General features: G+C 45.4%; 1 protein-coding gene and 2 pseudogenes across 4 annotated transcripts; all 3 read left to right on the forward strand.

The window, feature by feature from the left end:
• The first annotated feature begins 3271 nt into the window (after positions 1-3271).
• LOC125547361 (uncharacterized) lies at positions 3272-4410 on the forward strand (annotated as a pseudogene).
• A 749-nt stretch (positions 4411-5159) lies between these two features.
• LOC125546292 (BTB/POZ domain-containing protein FBL11) lies at positions 5160-7103 on the forward strand. 3 transcript variants are annotated; one of them, XM_048710507.2, is made up of 5 exons: positions 5160-5480; positions 5580-5706; positions 5986-6121; positions 6686-6842; positions 6967-7103. In XM_048710507.2, exons 1-4 carry the CDS (start codon positions 5239-5241, stop codon positions 6748-6750), a joined length of 570 nt encoding a protein of 189 aa, XP_048566464.1. In that variant the 5' UTR covers positions 5160-5238; the 3' UTR covers positions 6751-6842; positions 6967-7103. The 3 variants fall into 3 exon arrangements, with proteins under 3 accessions (XP_048566464.1, XP_048566465.1, XP_048566467.1); XM_048710508.2 differs by having other exon boundaries at positions 6959-7091; XM_048710510.2 differs by lacking the exons at positions 6686-6842; positions 6967-7103 and having other exon boundaries at positions 5162-5480; positions 5784-6119.
• Positions 7104-7197: 94 nt separating this feature from the next.
• Positions 7198-11895, forward strand: LOC125546289 (disease resistance protein RGA2-like; annotated as a pseudogene). Its single transcript, XR_015599177.1, has 2 exons — positions 7198-11128; positions 11516-11895. The product of XR_015599177.1 is annotated as a disease resistance protein RGA2-like (transcript).
• Positions 11896-17709: the final 5814 nt, after the last annotated feature.

Consider the following 17709-nt stretch of genomic DNA (forward strand, 5'->3'; position numbering starts at 1 on the left):
ATAATAAATGGCACGATGGTCTATTTTCTAAAAAAATTGGTCGCCCGTCCGGCCATATCGATACGCGTTCTGTGTACGTACCGCACATAGCGACCCGGTGTGCATGGCACATACGCAATTAGCTAACCAACCGCCTCGCTCAGCGCCCCAGCCTCGCGTCCCTGGCGGCTGCAACCCTAGCCGCCGCCAGGGCCAATCTCCCAACGCCGTTCTCCGGCGGCTCCCCTCCGCCGGCGACCTCGGTCGTCGGTGGTGAGGGGGGCCGCCGGATCCACGCGTGTGGATCGATTTTTCTCCTTTATAGTTTAGGTTTTTAGGTTGTTCATCGTCTTTGCTTCGGTGATGACGATGGCGGCGCTGAATAATGAATCTTCGAATCCTTCCCTGACGAGGCCATCGGTCCTATGGTTAGGGATGGATTTGGAAACCAGTCTGTTCAAGCAAGGATGGTGTGGCGGCGGCGGCATCCTCGTGGTGGACCTGTGTCCTCGGGCTCCGCCGTTGCGACGACGTTTGCTCCAGCGTCGACGCGGAGCTTGGGAGGTAGTCCAGGAGCGGATGCAGATTGTGGTCTGCATCGACAACATCTGGAAGACGGAATATCTGCTGGGCTCATGGTTTGTGGATGGCAGGTATGGTTTCCTCCTTCAGCGTCTTAGTCGTGGTGGGGTGCCAGATCTGGAGTTCGATGGCGTGTCCGGGGTGTTGCCCTGGTCTGATTCGTTCAACGGCAAGGGCTTCACTTTTGGTGAGCCACTTTGGAGGTCCGCAAAGCTGCATATCAGCGATGGAGCCGCGTCGAGCTCGGGTGAGGTGGTGATTCGTCATTCTTTTCTTCGGTGGCTGCTGTGGTGGTGCCAGAAGCAGTTGACGAGCGTTGGTGTCAAGCTCAGAGATGTTCTACTATCTTTTTAGTTTTGTCATGTCGGTCTTTACGTGATTCTTTATGATATGAATGAGACACATATTATCATGAAAAAAATGGCACATACGCAATTAGCGAGTCAATCGCATCGCTCGAGGCGGCGGTTTCCCACAAGGCGAGCGAGCGGCAGTGCCGCCTGTCACACGCCATGGTTGCGCCGCACGCACCGCAGTGCTGGCTACCACACTAGCCTACCACACGCCACTGCTGCGCCGCTTGCCGCGCTTCCGCTGTGACATGCCGCATGCACCTACCACCATTGCGCTGAGTCGCCTGCCACCACAGCGCATTGTGCCTACCACCCCTCAATCCTCCTATAAACCCCCACGCCCGACGCCGTTGTCACTCGAGCCTAGAAACGCATCCGCCACCCCCACCGCCAGTAATTCAGCCCAAAACGCAGCTGCCGTTCATGGGCTGCAAGGCTGCAACCGCAAGTGCACATGGTTTAGTTGAAGATATACAGGATTGTGGGAGGTGGAAGCAGCCGAATAACTTTTTTAACACAATACAGAAGCAGACGCTCATACATATGCATATACTCTCATCCTATGAAGACAGGCACACACCCTACCCCATGAGTACCTTCAAAAGAATGAGCCGAGACATCATCTTGAGATCGACGAAGTCACCACAGACGCTTTCATAGTCGACGAGAACGTCTTATCTCACTGAACGCACATTTATGGATGTCCTGAAATAAATCCTACAAATGCGAGAATCCGTGTAAGTCTAGGACTTATACCACCGTCCTCCTAATCACCCAATCATAAGTTGGCACTTAACAGCCTTGGGGAGGCAAAAACATGCCGATAAATTAGAGGAATACTTATGGGAGATTACAACATATCTGCAACGACATCATAGCCGTGGGATGAAACATGAATCAACGGCAAATGATTGGTCTGCCGATTTCCTTCCACCAGACGTATGATGAGAATAGTTACCCCTTAACTTTTCATGTACTACTATTACATCCCTCCCTGCTTGTAGAGTCGTAGTATTTCCGGGACATGAAGTTTTTGCAACCGAGCTTGGGTGAACAGTAAAATTGAAAAATATTTAAAAAAATCTGAATTTGTTTTATGACAAATGTTTTAAGAGCCTGCAAATTTTCATCATGAAATCACATTTGTGAAAATCATGGTAAAAAAACAAAATCGATAATCTGATAATGGTACTTTCGAAAGCATTTCAGAGCACTAAATTTTGTTTGCCACGACTTCCAGAATTGTGATTTCGTAATGAAATTCTGCAAGCCCTTAGAAAATTTGGCAAAGTCTTCCATAAAAAAATTCAGAGTTTTTGGACATCCTTAAATGTTTTTCGAGTTACTGTTCATCCCGAGCTCATTTGAGAGCTCGGGTGTAGAAAGGGACTTTGGTATTTCCGTTCTTTGATTGAGTTGATCAGTCAAGACTGCCGTTGTACAAAGGCTCATTTTATATCGCCAGCTGCATGTGTAAGCTGATACTCCCTTTAACCGTTCATTTTGGAGTGTGTCAATCCAGAAATTAACAATACCTGCTATTACATTTTGGAAGGTTTGGTTAGCTGTCCCTGTTTTTACACGTCAATCCAGAAATTAACAATACCTGCTGAGGTACAGACAGCGGGAACAACTATTGCTGAGTTGTTGCAAGCTTGGGTAGTTGAGTTGCGATAAATTGCCATTGGTTGAAGAAGTGCAGATCAAAGCTCGATTTGTTTGTAGGAGTATTTTATCAAGTACAACCATCAGTTTATATTGTGGCCCGTGCATTGTACGGAACATCAAGATGCATTTTTTTATAAAACACTTGTTGTGATTGACCCATGCGGGAGTAATCCCATGTGTAGAAACTAATGATATCTCGAAAAAGAGGAGATATAAGGTGAGGAGGAGTGGGGCGTGGTGGTGATTGATGGCCAGACTGAGCGGAGGCATGGGGATGGCCGATGCCGGCAGCGCCCACCATGCCAGATTGTTTCAGAGGCTTCGTTTTTTAATTGCTCAACAATGAGGTTGTGGGAGACAAGGATGAATGATGAAAATGCTTATCTGCAAATGTGCAGAGAGGTGCGCGTATCTTTTTGAAAAATTGCTGTAGTTTGCTTTCTGTCCGTCAGATATAGATCAGACGGTCTATACTGTAAGATGGCAGGCACACCATCATCACCAACTCGATTTTTTATAAAAGTAGAGATAAGAACTAAAGATGCCCGACCTGTTAACGTGCAATGTCAGAATAGTTGTCCCTATTAATCTATGTCAAACGAAAAAAACAATGTGAAGAAGGTAATCGAGTAGCTTATTTCAAAAACAAATTCAAAAAGGAGGATGACCCTGGCCTCTAGATCAGGGTGATGCATATATACAACCATTTTTTAATTACTCCATTCACCAAGACGTTACAAAAGAATACACCAATAAGGCTGAAGCCATCTTCTTTGGCAACAACATTCTACACCTATCAAATGATTTCAAGTGATGATGGAGCTAGTGGCCACCATGGTGGTTGGAAGAGTACTCTGGTCGGACCACTGCCATCCACTGTGAAGGAGAAGGCGTCCAGCTACCTCCTTGACCAGTACAAGGTGATGGAGGGCATGGAGGAGCAGCACAAGATTCTCAAGTGCAAGCTGTAGGCCATTCTGGACGTCATCGCTGACGACGAGCACACGCGTCCCACAAAGGAGGGGCCAAGGCTTTGCTCGAGGAGGTCAAGATGGTGGCTTGCGAAGCGAACGAGATCTTCAACGAGTTCAAGTATGAGGTGTTCTGCCGCGAAGACAAGAAGAATGGGCACTACAACAAGCTCGGCTTCGATCTAGTAAAACTCTTTCCCACCCACAACCGTTTTGCATTCCGTGACAAAATGGGGAACACGCTTGGCAGCATTGTGCAGACCATTGAGGTCCTTGTGGCTGAGATGAACGCCTTTGACTTTAAATATCAATAGCGAGCGCCAGCATCCATGCACTGGCGGCAGATGGATCCTCTTATCTTTGATCCAAAGAAAATCATTAGCAGATCAAGAAGGTAAGATACTAACGAATGCTTTGCAAGTTTCTCGCCATTCTAGATGTTCAGAATATAACTTCCAGGAACGATTTGGATTTGTTTTATTGCAAAAAAAAAACAAATCAGCGGAAAATGCGGCCGCCACTGTTGAATCCTCTGCCCAATATTGCTGATGCCATTGCCACGGAGCAACCTAGCCCAATATGGTACATAATTCCCTTGTCTCTTCATTCGGGCTTAAACCCCAATCTGAATATGAACTCACATCTAGCTTGCATTTCTGAATAAGAAGTTCATCAATGTTTGTTTCTACTTATGTTTATGATTGTCTGATTTTGCTGTTGCCGCCATACAAAGAACCTAGGTATGCAACGGTAACAGAAAAGATGCTAGGTTATTCGTGTGCCATTCCCTTTTTATTCTATTAATTGTGTTTTTTTCCTGTAGCCTATTTCCTGCTCAACCTACAGAGATGTGGTGACACACATGGAACACTCTTATATTGCAGCCACGACTTTAGAGATAAGGCAGATTCCACATGTAAGCAGATGCCATTGCTAGGCACTCTAATTTGTTCAATTGTTCCTTAAAAGTACTTTTGAAATCTGTGATGCATTCAGGTTTGCTATTTTCCTTATGCCGAGAGCTAACATCATTTCCCCCTTTTTAATCGGTTAATTAATTTCTCTGAGTAATATTAGCTCTCGGCCCTCGGCATAATAACTTGATTGGAGCTCGCAGTATCTTTTTTGTATCTCTATGGGTCCCCAGAGAGAATAATTGGATTTTACCAATTTACAAATAAATTTTACATTCATCATCTGAATGCACAGATGCTAAAAAAATGTACTAGAAAAAAAAATATCCTCAGTTAGCTGCAAGATCGTTATGTTATTTTAAATAACAAATGTAGTGTTGCTAATAGTAAATCACAATGTAGTTCCCTTCAGGGTGGTTAGATTAACAATTTCGGCCGTTTGGTGATAGTTTACTTGAGAAAATGCATGGCATGCATACTTGTGCACATGTGGTGCAAATGTCACTTAATATTCATGCTCATCACCTGCTTTTCATTTTTTATGTATACCTAAATTTTCCTGCCGCAAAGCGCGGGGTATCATCTAGTTAGGAAAGAAACACGTTGCAAAGCAGTGATGTAATCAAGATCTAACACCACCGCCCCCTCTCTCATGAGTTGTTACAGCCCAACTGATTTTGGCCCGGCCCGTGTTTACCAAGGGGTGGACTTCTCTCATCCTCACTCTCAAATCCGCCGTGCTCGAAACAAGCGGCCCGTATCCAGCCACGCATGTCCGCCGCCGGCGACGGGGAAGATGGCGCCGCCGCCGCCGCCGCCGCCGCCGGCACGGTGGTCCTCGAGATCACCGACGCAGCAGCATCCCCATCCTCCACGCCTCCACCTCCCCCCATCCCCGTCTCCGCCCTCGCCGGCCCCCTCCCGTCCCCGACCGTCCTCGCGGTCCGCGCCGACCGGAGCAGGCTAATCGAGAGCTCCTCCTACTTCCGCGCCCTCCTCGGCGGCAGCTTCAGGTCAGCAAACACCCAGCCTCCTGGCTCCTGCGCTAACGATTCATCTCCCAAGCAAGCGACTAAGCGAGTCAGCTCGATTTCTCTGAACGGTGCCTGCAGCGAATCGGGCAGCGGCTACGTGCGGATCAGCTGCGACCTCGCCGCCGCCGTGCAGGTCCTCCGGTACCTCTTCGATCCCCCCGCGAGCTTCACGATCTCCCACGACAACTTCCTGCCGCTGCTGGAGGTATCCATCCTCTTGTCAGTAGCTTATCGCAGTGAAATCAGCATGTTTAGAGTTTTTCTTTTGAACCTTGAATACAGCTTTTGAACCTCCCGGGAGCTTCGCGATCTCCTACATACTAATGTTACCAATTAGCTCGAGTGCCTGAGCTCTGTGGTCATTTGGTTGGATGATGCATTTTGCTTACTTTCGGCTTCAGTTATGTCTGTGTATGGTATGGTCCTGCTGTGCTGCTCGGCTTCTGACATGGGGGCGCAACACAATGATACTTTGTCCTCTCAGGGTGCTCTGTTTCTCGCTGTCGAGAGCCTTCTAGCGGACTGTGAAAGGTGGTTCAGAACCATGGGATCTCAAAGTTCCTCCATGGTGGTACCGTTGGATTTCATAATCGAGGCCTGGTACTTCGCTCAAAAGCACGGTGAGTGTGATGTTTTCGTCCGACAATGCACATGTATAAATCTATGGTGCAGTGGCTAGCGCGTCCGGCCTTCAACGCCAACCCAACGTTGCTGGTTCGAATTCTCCCTTGGTTTTCTTTTTGGCTAATTATATGGATGTGTGCAGCAGAATTTTTTTTTAAAAAAAGTGGTCGAACTCGAGATCACCAATAGACATCTAGCTGAAGCTGAGCAAACAACCACTGCGCCATGTACATGTTTGTGAATAATTTCAGATCGTTAATAAATTGACTTGCCCCAAATATTTGAATTCGAACTCATTTAAAAATTTCGAACGGAAACCACGGTAACCGCCCCCCCCCCCCCCCCTGGGTATTTTTTTGGGATTCGGTACCCAAAACTTTGGCTGTAGGGGTTACTTTTGTTGAAGACGTAGTTCTAGGATATCTAGCTCAGAATTTTGTAGGTACAACTATACTCCATTTCAATGTTGTGTTTCACTGTTTTTGGTGCTTTTTTGGTTTGATGTGCTCATACATTACTGCTTCCACTAATTGATAGCCATTTCTTTGGTTTGCCTGCAGAAAGTCATCGGTATGTAGCATGTATTCCCGCAGCAACTTCGGGGCATCATCAAGTTAAGAAATAAAGATGCCTCCGCTATTAAAGTGCTATGTCAGAAGGCTCAATTAGTTGTCCCTATTATTATACCTCAACGAAGAAACAATGCCCTGCGCTGAGGTACTGCCAGCTGCAGTGACTAGTTTATTTCTATTTAGGCTCTGCTAATTGCCTAGAAAGAATACCCAGTTCTGAGCTGTTGCAAGATTCGACAGTTGACTTGTGATTATTTCAAGGAGTGCAGATCAAGCTCTACTCGTCGGAAGAAGTGCAACCGCTAATTTATATTGTGGTAATTAATGGAAGAACCAAACGCATCTACTTGTCCCCCATTAAGTCAATACATGCACTGGCTTCCTTTGCTCAGAAGCAAGTACTGCACGCTTAGTTTGCTCACACCACCATTCTCTTCTCCACCCTCACTGCAATTGTATTTCCCTGTGCTCTGCGTGTGTCGCGAGCTCTGAGCACTCCAATGGCAGAGCTGGTGGCCACCATGGTAGTTGGACCACTGCTGTCTATTGTGAAGGAGAAGGCGTCCAGCTACCTGCTGGACCAGTACAAGGTGATGGAGGGTATGGAGCAGCAGCACAGGATCCTCAAACGCAAGCTGCTGGCCATCCTGGACGTCGTTGCCGATGCTGAGCAGGCGGCGTCCCACAGAGAAGGGGCCAAGGCTTGGCTTGAGGAGGTCAAGAGGGTGGCTTATGAGGCGAACGAGATCTTCGACGAGTTCAAGTATGAGGCGCTCCGCCGCGAAGCCAAGAAGAATGGGCACTACAGCAAGCTCGGCTTCGAGGTAGTAAAACTCTTCCCCACCCACAACCGTTTTGCATTCCGTGACAAAATGGGGAAGAAGCTCTGCAGCATTGTGCAGGCCATTGAGGTTCTTGTGGCTGAGATGAATGCCTTTGGGTTTAAATATCAGCAGCAAGTACCAGCATCCATGCAGTGGAGGCAGACAGATCCTGTTATCTTCGATCCAAAGAAAATCATCAGCAGATCAAGAGACCAAGATACTTCAAATATTGTTGATATACTACTTGGTCAAGTCAGCAATGAAAGTCTCATGGTTGTTCCCATTGTTGGAATAGGGGGGCTAGGCAAGACCACCTTAACGCAGCTCATTTACAATGAACCTGAAATTCAGAAGCATTTCGAGTTGCTGATCTGGGTTTGTGTCTCTGACAACTTCAATGTTGATTCTCTGGCTAAAAAAATTGCTGAAGCAGCAAGTCCCAACAAAGGCCAAGTGCAAGATGTACTAAGTGGACGCAGATTCCTCCTTGTATTAGATGACGTGTGGAACCGAGAGAGTGATAAGTGGGAAAAGCTCAAGGCCCGTCTAACACATGGTGCCAAGGGTAGTGTGGTTCTGACAACTACTCGTGATGAAGGAGTTGCAAAAATAATGGGTACAGTTAAAGCCTATAATCTCGCACCTTTGGAGGATAATTTCATACAGGAAATTATCGAGACGAGAGCATTCAGATTGCAGAAAGAAGAAGAAAGGCCTGTCGTGCTAGTTAATATGGTTGGTGAAATTGTCAAGAGATGCTGTGGCTCTCCTTTGGCGGCAACAGCACTGGGCTCTGTGCTCCATACAAAGAGCAGCGAGGAAGAATGGAAAGCTATATCAAGCAGAAGCAATGTTTGCACTGAGGAATCTGGAATTTTACCAATACTCAAGCTCAGCTACAATGACTTGTCGTCGCAGATGAAGCAGTGCTTTGCTTTTTGTGCTATGTTTCCCAAAGATTACAAGATTGATGTGGACAAGCTGATCCAACTGTGGATCGCACATGGGTTTATTCAGCACCAAAATGAAGTTAGTCCTGAAACCATTGGCAAGCGGATTTTCAGTGAGCTAGCCTCAAGGTCATTCTTTGTGGATGTGAAGCAAGTCCAAGTTTCATTCCACGAAACTATGCACATCGGGGATAGTTATTCCCAACATACATGTAAAATTCACGATCTTATGCATGATGTTGCACTGTCGACAATGGAAAAAGAATGTGCTCATGCACCCGAGGAACCAAGTCAGATTGAGTGGCTTTCAGATACAGCTCGCCACTTACTTTTGTCTTGTGAAGAACCAGAAACTATTTTGAATGATTCTATGGCGAAAAGATCTCCAGCTATGCAGACACTTCTGTGTGATTGTTATATGGAAGATCCATTGCAGCATTTATCAAAATACAGCTCTTTGAAGGCATTACGGCTCTGTACATGGAGCAGATCATTTCCCTTGAAATCAAAGCATCTGCATCACCTGAGGTACCTTGATCTCTCAAGAAGTGGTATCGCATCACTTCCTGAAGATATAAGCATTCTATACAACCTGCAAACATTGAACATATCTTTCTGCCGCGAGCTTCGTTGGCTTCCAAGACAAATGAAGTATATGACTGCCCTCCGTCACCTCTACACTCATGGTTGTCCAGAGATGAGGAACATGCCTAGTGACCTCCGAAAACTCATTTCCCTACGGACATTTACATGTTTTGTAGCAGGTCCAATTGGCTCTGAGTGCAGCAGTGTTGGAGAGTTGCAACAGTTAAACCTCGGTGGTCAGCTGGACCTACATCAGCTAGAGAATGTGACCGAAGAAGATGCAAAAGCGGCAAATCTCGGAAAGAAGAAGGAACTCCGAGAACTCACATTAAAATGGACTGTTGGTTGCATCAATGATGCAAGAGTGCTCGAGGGTCTCAAACCTCATGATGGTCTGCAAGCTGTAAGGATAGAATCCTACGGAGGCACCACCTTTCCGACATGGATGGCTTTGTGGCGAAACATGGTTGAGATCCATCTTTCTCATTGTAAAAAACTGCAACGGTTATTCAGTTGTGATAGACCCTTCACTTTTCCAAATCTGAAGGAGTTTACACTAAAATCTCTGGAATGTCTGGAGAGCTGGTGGGACATAAGTAACGAGGAACAAGGAGAAGAGATGACATTTCCTCAGCTTGAGAAGTTATCTATTGCTGGCTGTGGAAAGCTGACAGCGTTACCAGAAGCAACACTGCTTGCAGAATCTTATGGTGCAATGGCACGGTCAGCATTTCCAGCATTGAAAGTGCTCTACTTGGATGACTTGGAAAGCTTTCGAAGATGGGAGGCAATCGAAGGAACTCAAAGAGGACACATTGTATTTCCTAGGCTTGAGGAACTTACAATCCAGAACTGCCCTCTGCTGACCGCATTACCGGAAGCACCGTTTGGTGGGGATTATGGTATGGCACCCTCAGCATTTCCTGCATTGAAGGTTCTCATATTGAGAGATTTAATGAGCTTTGAGAGATGGGGAGCAGTCAATGGATCTCAAGAAGATGAGATAATGTTTCCTCAGCTTGAGAAGTTGTCTGTTATAGGCTGTGAAAAGATGACAGAATTATCAGAACAAGAAAATGTTTGTCCAAAGCTGTCAACAAAAGCTAAATCACCAAAGCTCAGTGTATTCGAGATGCTGGGAAGTGAGGAAGAAATGTTCCTGTGGGTAGCGACACATATGACTTCACTGACCAATCTGACACTGCGAAGGCATGATGATGACTCGGAAACAACCTCTGTGGCAGCTGATCATAGTCTGACACAAGTGGTGGGCGTCATGGAAAAATGGAATCGTCGTGATTTCCCTCTGGCAAATATGGAGTTAATTGGCTTTAGGTCGGGTGTAACTGAGCTATGTGCATGTTTTGTGCAGATTCAGCGCTTATGCATTAAAGATTCTGCTGCGCTTGTGCACTGGCCAGAGAAAGAGTTCCGAAGCTTGTTATCTTTGAGGAGTCTAAAGATTATATCCTGTGAACAACTGGTTGGATATGCACAAGCTCCTGTAGCTGAGCCACCAACAGCATCAGAATCCTCGGGTGAGCTCCTGCCACGTCTCGAGTATCTCAATATATATGGTTGTAAAAGCATGGTAGAGGTCTTCGAAGTCCCTGCATCCCTGAGGAAAATGAGAATTACTGGTTGCAGCAAGCTCAAGTCTATATCCAGCAGTAGGCTGCAGCAGGGAGAGTCGGCATCGTCGATTATTCAAGGGTCATCAGCCATGGCCATGGAGGAGCATATTCTCTTTCCATGTTTAGAAGAAATAGACATACGGGAGTGTGACAGCTTAACAGGGGTCCTCAATCTTCCGCCGTCCCTCAAGGAAATAATATTTAATGGGTGCGGTGAGTTGAGATCAGTAGAATTTCAATCAGGAGAGATGCCATTGTTGGAGGTCCTTCACATTGCACGATGCAAAACCCTGTCATCCCTACCAGACGGGCCGCAAGCATACTCATCCCTCCAATATCTTACCGTTAAAAACTGCCCTGGCATAAAGAGTCTCCCTGCATGCCTGCAGCAACGGCTAAGCTGCCTTGTGTCAAAATTTCTAGATGCCCGTCATCAAGGTACGCACGCGCCAGTTTGCTTCTCTATTGATTTGTGATATCTCAGCAACAAATTCAGACATCCTTCCACATATACTACTACTCGAGCTGGATCTGTTTGCTCTAGCTAGTTACTACTACATAATTAAGGGGTCCTGATTCATGCACACTTACACTAACTACTACACTAGAGTAGAGAGCATATTTAATCAAGTTCTTAGATAACTGTAATAGCACACACCAAAGATAATGATAACCGCATGACTAGTACTACAACCCAAAACTGGAGTAAATATCAATTGTATGTAAATTATTCGTCTCTTCAGTGCACGTTTTTTCAGTGTAAACTTTGATGCTGCATTAATATACAGTACTTACCAATTTTCCATGACATCATTTGTGAAACAGAGCCTAGTCTTCTGAAGCCCAAGACATGGAGAAATGCCTTCCGCTGAGAGAAGTATGCTGTTGATATGGACACCATCACCCTGGGAATCTACCAAGGAGCAGCAGGAGGTTCAATTCGATTATATGGCCGGGTCGTATTCTGAGATTTCTTCTGTTGTTGATTGCGTGCGGCTCCTTTATGAAGCTGCTTCCGCACATCCAGGGTACCTGGAGTAGGAATCATGTTTCTATGAAGTATGTATTGCCGCGCTTTCAGTTAGCTACATTCATTGACATGCCAAGAACAGACTGGTTGTAACTCAGATATGTAGATGTCTCATGTGGACAGACTAGCTGTTTCCTCTTCTGCTGTAATGAAGCTGGAGTCTTATATTGTTCTCTTTATGCTACCCCCCCCCCCCCCCCCCCCCCCCCGCCCCCAGGTCTTGATGTTGATCTGTGCTTTAGCTCGAGCTTCCGCAAGTTAATTAGTTCGGGTCTGCCCTTCCTTATTTGGTTTGAGCAGTTTATGTATTTGACAGTCAGTTCTGAACCCTGGTTTCTTTAATAGAAATCGGAAAAGGTGGCCTCTCTTTTATGAAAATAAAATAGAATAATAAATGCCTCTTGCTGTAGCTTTATATTAGTGTAAAAACGCTCTTATATTATGAGACGGAGGGAGTATATACTATCTCCTTTGGCATATATAGGTTTGAGAGTAAATATGCAGCTAATCCTGCAACTGGGGTGTTCGGCAAACGTTGCAAGTACAACCACTGCAACTTTGCAAGTGAAGTAATCCAACACTAATTTAAGGCCTGTTGAAGCTAAAACAGACAGGGCTTCGGCACCCCAAGGATCTCAATGTAAATTTTCTAGTGTGTTTCGGAAAACATATTTATAGTAATATCTAGTACTCCCTCCGTTTCAGTTTACAAGTCCTGTGCGTATATCTAGGTTGTCAATTTTATCACTTTAATATAAACTATATAACACAAAAAATATACGGTTTGAAAATAGAACATTTATATTGGTATATTTTTTGTAATATATGACTTGTATTAGGTTGGTCAGGTACGCGCACGCCCTGTAAACTGAGAGAAAGGGAGTACAGAAAACATAAACAGACAGGGCCTAGGCACCCGAGAGCAGCGTTACTGAGATGGGCGGCATCTGAACATGTTATCTTGATGGTACGTCCAGCTATAGGGATTAGAGCTAGTGGGTCCGTGGCAGGAAATACGTGTGGAAGAAATTGATGTCGACTGGCGGCATACGGGGATGAACAGTGATGTACGCCAGCGCCCGGGCTCGTTTTTTTGAAATGCACGTTACGCTTGACGAGCCGAGCCGTGGATCAGGTCCGTTATTAGAACCTGACCCAAGGATCAGAAAGAGTTAAAAGCACTGGGGGTTCTAGGACTTGCTCTCAAGTGATGGTTTGGTCCTACAACTTAAAAATTGACTCTACCCAGTCCCTGAACTTGCTCAAGATGTGCAAATCACGTCCTGACGAATCCGAGCTTGCCATGTGGACTCGTGGGTGCGCACCTGGTCAGCGCGTCGCATTTTGCAAAGACCCCCCTGCCGTTGCTTCGAATCAACCCGCACTACCACCATTTCACCTGAATTAATTAAAGGAGACCACTGTCTGGCCCCCCCGATCCAGACAACCCGCAGCTCACTTCCCTCTCTGTTTCTTCCTTTGCTCCTCTGCTCGACGCCGCAGCTCGTCGCCGCCGTCCAGCCCGCCGCAGCCACCAAGCAAGCTAGCGGCCATGGTTTCATGGAGTGATTCCGGATCCAGCTCGTACGCGTCAAGTGGCGACGAAGTCACCAGTCGGGTGAGATCCTGTCCAGCTTCAAATGGGCATCTAGGGTTTCGGAAAAAATGTGATTTCTTACCAGATTTTGTTTTAGGGTCCTCGCACCATTGAGAGCACCGATTGGGCAGGCCTTGCTGCAGATCTACCTGATAGGTGTGAGCACTAAGCAGTGTGTGAGAAGCTTGTTGCATTTGAGTCTGTTGACAGTGGAAGAAGATTCTGGGTTGTGCACAAAAGGTTAGTACATGTTGGTAGTTGTAGATTGAGATGGTAGTGCTCTAGTACTAGTTCATGGTTGTAAATGATTGGTCCATTTGATATTGAACTTGCTGTGTTGTGCCATTCTGTGCCATGTTCATAGTTCATAGTTCTGTGCCATTTAGTTTATTTTAGTTGTCCAAATATGTAGTTTTGTGCAAATAGACATGCTGTACTGAATTTTGATTCAGTGAGTTAATTGAATTCTGATTCAGTTTTACTTAGTTTTGTCCAGTTAACTGCATTTTGATTCAGTGTTACTGTATTTTCTTCAGTTAACTGAATTATGCATTTCCTCACCAATTTTAGGATGGGCCTAAATGCCCCTATGTGCATTGGGTTGACCCAGAGTGGCCTCCACAATTGAGGACCAGTCTAGCTAGGATCTGGGGCATGTATGAAGATGAGGTCACATCCAGGATTAGGGAAGCTATTGTTCAGGCCGAAGAAAATGTTAGGGTTGTGAAAGAGAAGGAAGCCATGGAAAAAGACCTGAGGTTTTTTAAACTTGATTTTGCTAAGATGGTGGCTGACAAAGAGCAGGCAATTACTGAATTGGGCAACACAAGGCTAGCTCTGTCTGACCTAAAGCTAGAACTTTAGAAGAAGAGAATGGCTGACAAATCAGTGACCAACATTCATCAGGTGGTCAGGGCTAAGGCAGAGAAAGAGAGGGATGAGATGAAGCAAGAGAGGGACAAATTGAAGGAAGAAAGGGATGTGTTGAAGAAAGAGATTAAGAAGCTAGAGTATATGATTAGTGACCTGTTCAAGCATAAAGACGACACCAAGTGCAAGAAAAGGAAGGTTAGAGAGCTGCTAGATGAATTTGAGTGATCATCTGGACTTGTTTAGTTAATGATTATCAGTGGACTTGTTTAGTTAATTTGGGTTATCTTTGATGCCCTGTATCCAGATGCACTGTACTATTTGCTGCAATGACCTAATATGCACTATGTTATCTAAATTTGGTTAAGTGAATTTGGATTATCAATGCTCTGCCAGTTAACTGAATTGCTTTTCTGTTGAACTTAACTATTATTCAGTTATCTGACTGTAGATTCAGTGAAGTGAGTATTTCTTTGGTTAACTGAACATGGTTTCAGTTTACTGATTTGTTATGTCAGTTTACTGATTTGTTATGTCAGTTTACTGTGTTTTTTATATATACAATGAAATATTTTAGCAACTTTTTTGTATAAGACTATTTTTGAAGTTAACTGAAGTTTGCTATACAATGTTAACTAAATATGGGTGAGTTAACTGTTCTTTGTTCAGTTAACTGAAAGTTACATAAACTGGTATTTTGGATCACAGAATGGTAGATCCAGGATTTCATTAAGTTACTTCATACATTGCATACATTGCATCACATAGCATAGAAGGGGGAACTAGGATTTATTACATTGCATCACATAACAGCTTATTCATCTGGATACAGAATTATTCATCTGGATACATAATTCATGTAGATAGCCAGGAGAATCTGTATACTGCATCACATAACAGCTTATTCATCTGGATATAGAATTCTACTCCACCTCATCCTAGTGACCTGAAAGGGATGGAAGTTTGCCCTCCTCCTTGCCTAGTGGATGACATCATCATCACTAGGGTTGCAGCCAAGGGGGAATGCCTCCTGGAACTGCTCCATGTCCTTGCGGTTGCGTGCTGCAAGGATCCGCTGAGCCATGTGCCTTCTCTCCCTCCTTCTTGCCTCTCTGCGCCTGGCTACCCTTGGCACATGTTCTTCTTCATCGACGACCTCTCCAAGATCCATCTCTATCTGTCCTAGGGTTTTCTCTGGCGGCTAGGGGGAGGAGAAGGGATTGTGGCTGTTGTTTGTGGCAAATGGGGGTGCTTTATATAGTAGAAATGGTGGCTGGTAGGTAGGCAGTAGATTTATGGTGGTAGGTAGGCCCAATTTTAGAGTCAAATGTTAGTTTCCAAAGTAATAAACACTCTGAAATTGAACTTAACTGAATTATAACTAACACTTTGAATTCTAACTAAATGGAATTTGAACTTAACTAGATTATAACTAACACTCTGAATTTAAATTAACTGAACTCTAACTAAAGGGAATTATAACTTAACAGAATTTTAACCTAACACTCTGAACTAGACTGAATTTTTACCAAACTGAATCTAACTTAACTGAACTGAACTGAAACTCAACTGAACTTTCACTAAAAAATGAGTCTGAAACCTGAATTTCTGCATGATGTACCATATGTAAGTACAGATTGCTATTTATAGTAAGTGCTCCATTTGGTATATCAAGCTTTTCCACATGCAGAAAGAAGAGAAAGAAACAAGTAAAGCAATACTGTATGCAACATTTGCATCATAGCAGTGCAGCACACCACATTTGCAAGATTGAAAGCAGTCTAGTTGCATACCAACATCATGCATATTCAGATAATTACAGATAACTTATGTGCTGTATATAGTAGTACACCTAACCATAGAATGTCCAAAAGAGTTCTAACTTATATGTTGTGATGATATAGCAGCATAACTAGCTAACAGCCCCATCTTACTAACTTATATGCTGTCATATATATCAGCATACCTACCAAACAACATCATATCTCTAACTTATATGCTGTGGTATAACAATATACCTAAGCAGCACCATTTGCAAACGCATCATTCTTCAGTCCTTGAGCAGCTTCAGGCGCTCGGAGCAGTGCACCTCCACAACAGCTGCCCTCTTCACTGCTGCTCTCTTCTTCTTGTTAACCTCCTGAACAGCCGGCGCCACCTCCTCCTCCTCAACCTCATGCTTGATGATAGCGGATTCAGGCAGATCTGGCAGGTCGTCCACCTCAATGGGAACGTTGCGGCCACCATCCACGGCGGCTCTGACCGGCGCAACGATCTACACCTCTGGCTCATCGTCTGACAACACGATGACCTCTGGCACCTCCTCGTCAGATGACTCATCGTCGGAGTCGTCGTCAGGCCCGAAGAGGACAGATGGACCTTGACGGTCCCAGTAGGTGGCGTTGACGGGCGTCGGCAGGGCAAGCACGAAGTCGTGGACGTGCTCGGTCCTGGACACAACGCGCTCTGCATCCGGCTGGGCCGGTGCCGCAGTGGATGAGCGGTACATCCACCAGCGGGCCCGCTGCCTGGGGTCAGGGGAGCGCTGAACCTCGCGCATTGCCCAGAGGAGGATGGTCACCGGAGGAACGTTGATGCCGCCAGGGAAGGCACGGCGCTTCTCAGCATCCGTCATCACCTTGACGAGACCACGTGCATGGATCTTCATCATCTGAACACTTGGGAACAACCGCGCGATCTCTCTGTATTGCGCGCGAAGCTCCGGGTTGTCGCCGGCCAGCTCTTCGACAGCTTTATGCCATCCGAGACTCTGCTCCATGGCGGCAGCGGTGGCGTGGTCGTCGAGACGGTGAGTGCGAGGTTTTTTGGGTGGTTGGCGGAGTGGTGGAGGAGTGGGGTGTGCGAGCGGTGAGTGGAAAGGGAGAACGGCAGGTTGCCACGTCTTAAAGTGAGGAAACTGAAACGACTACGCTATGGTGTGCTCGATCGTCAGATAGAGGCCGTAACGCACGCTTATAACTGCAGGACCACAAAAGTTACAATATGTATATCCGGAGGTGCTACTAGAACAAATCACTAGCTCTATCCCACTGGCATTACACGCAGCGTTATAAACCTGAGGTCCTGGGTTCGAGCCTCGGGCAAAAAAAATATTTTCAATTTTTTGAAACTACATCATTGTGCACATTGAGTTAGCTAGCTCATTGTGCACATTCACATAAGTAGAAGAATATTTTATTTTATTTTATTAAACAACATCATTATGCACATTCAGTTAACTAGAAGAGCAGGCAAAAAATTCAGATAACTAGAACAACATGCATTAAAATTCAGATAACTAGAACAACACAATGAGGGCAAATTCAGTTAACTAGGTCATTGAGCACATTGAGGCATTAACTAGTTAAGTTACAAAAAGGGCAATGAATGCCACTATTTTGCCACCAAAAGAAGGAAAATCTTGCCACTTCATGCCACAGTTTGGCATACTTAACAGGCTAGTCTTAAAGTTACATCAGTCTAGGCCTTTACAAAAAAATGGCACTTGCAACAGCCAGCTAA

This window comes from Triticum urartu, chromosome 3A (assembly GCF_056163025.1).
Source record: "Triticum urartu cultivar PI428250 chromosome 3A, HENAU_Tu73, whole genome shotgun sequence".
NCBI classification, from domain to species: Eukaryota; Viridiplantae; Streptophyta; class Magnoliopsida; order Poales; family Poaceae; genus Triticum; species Triticum urartu.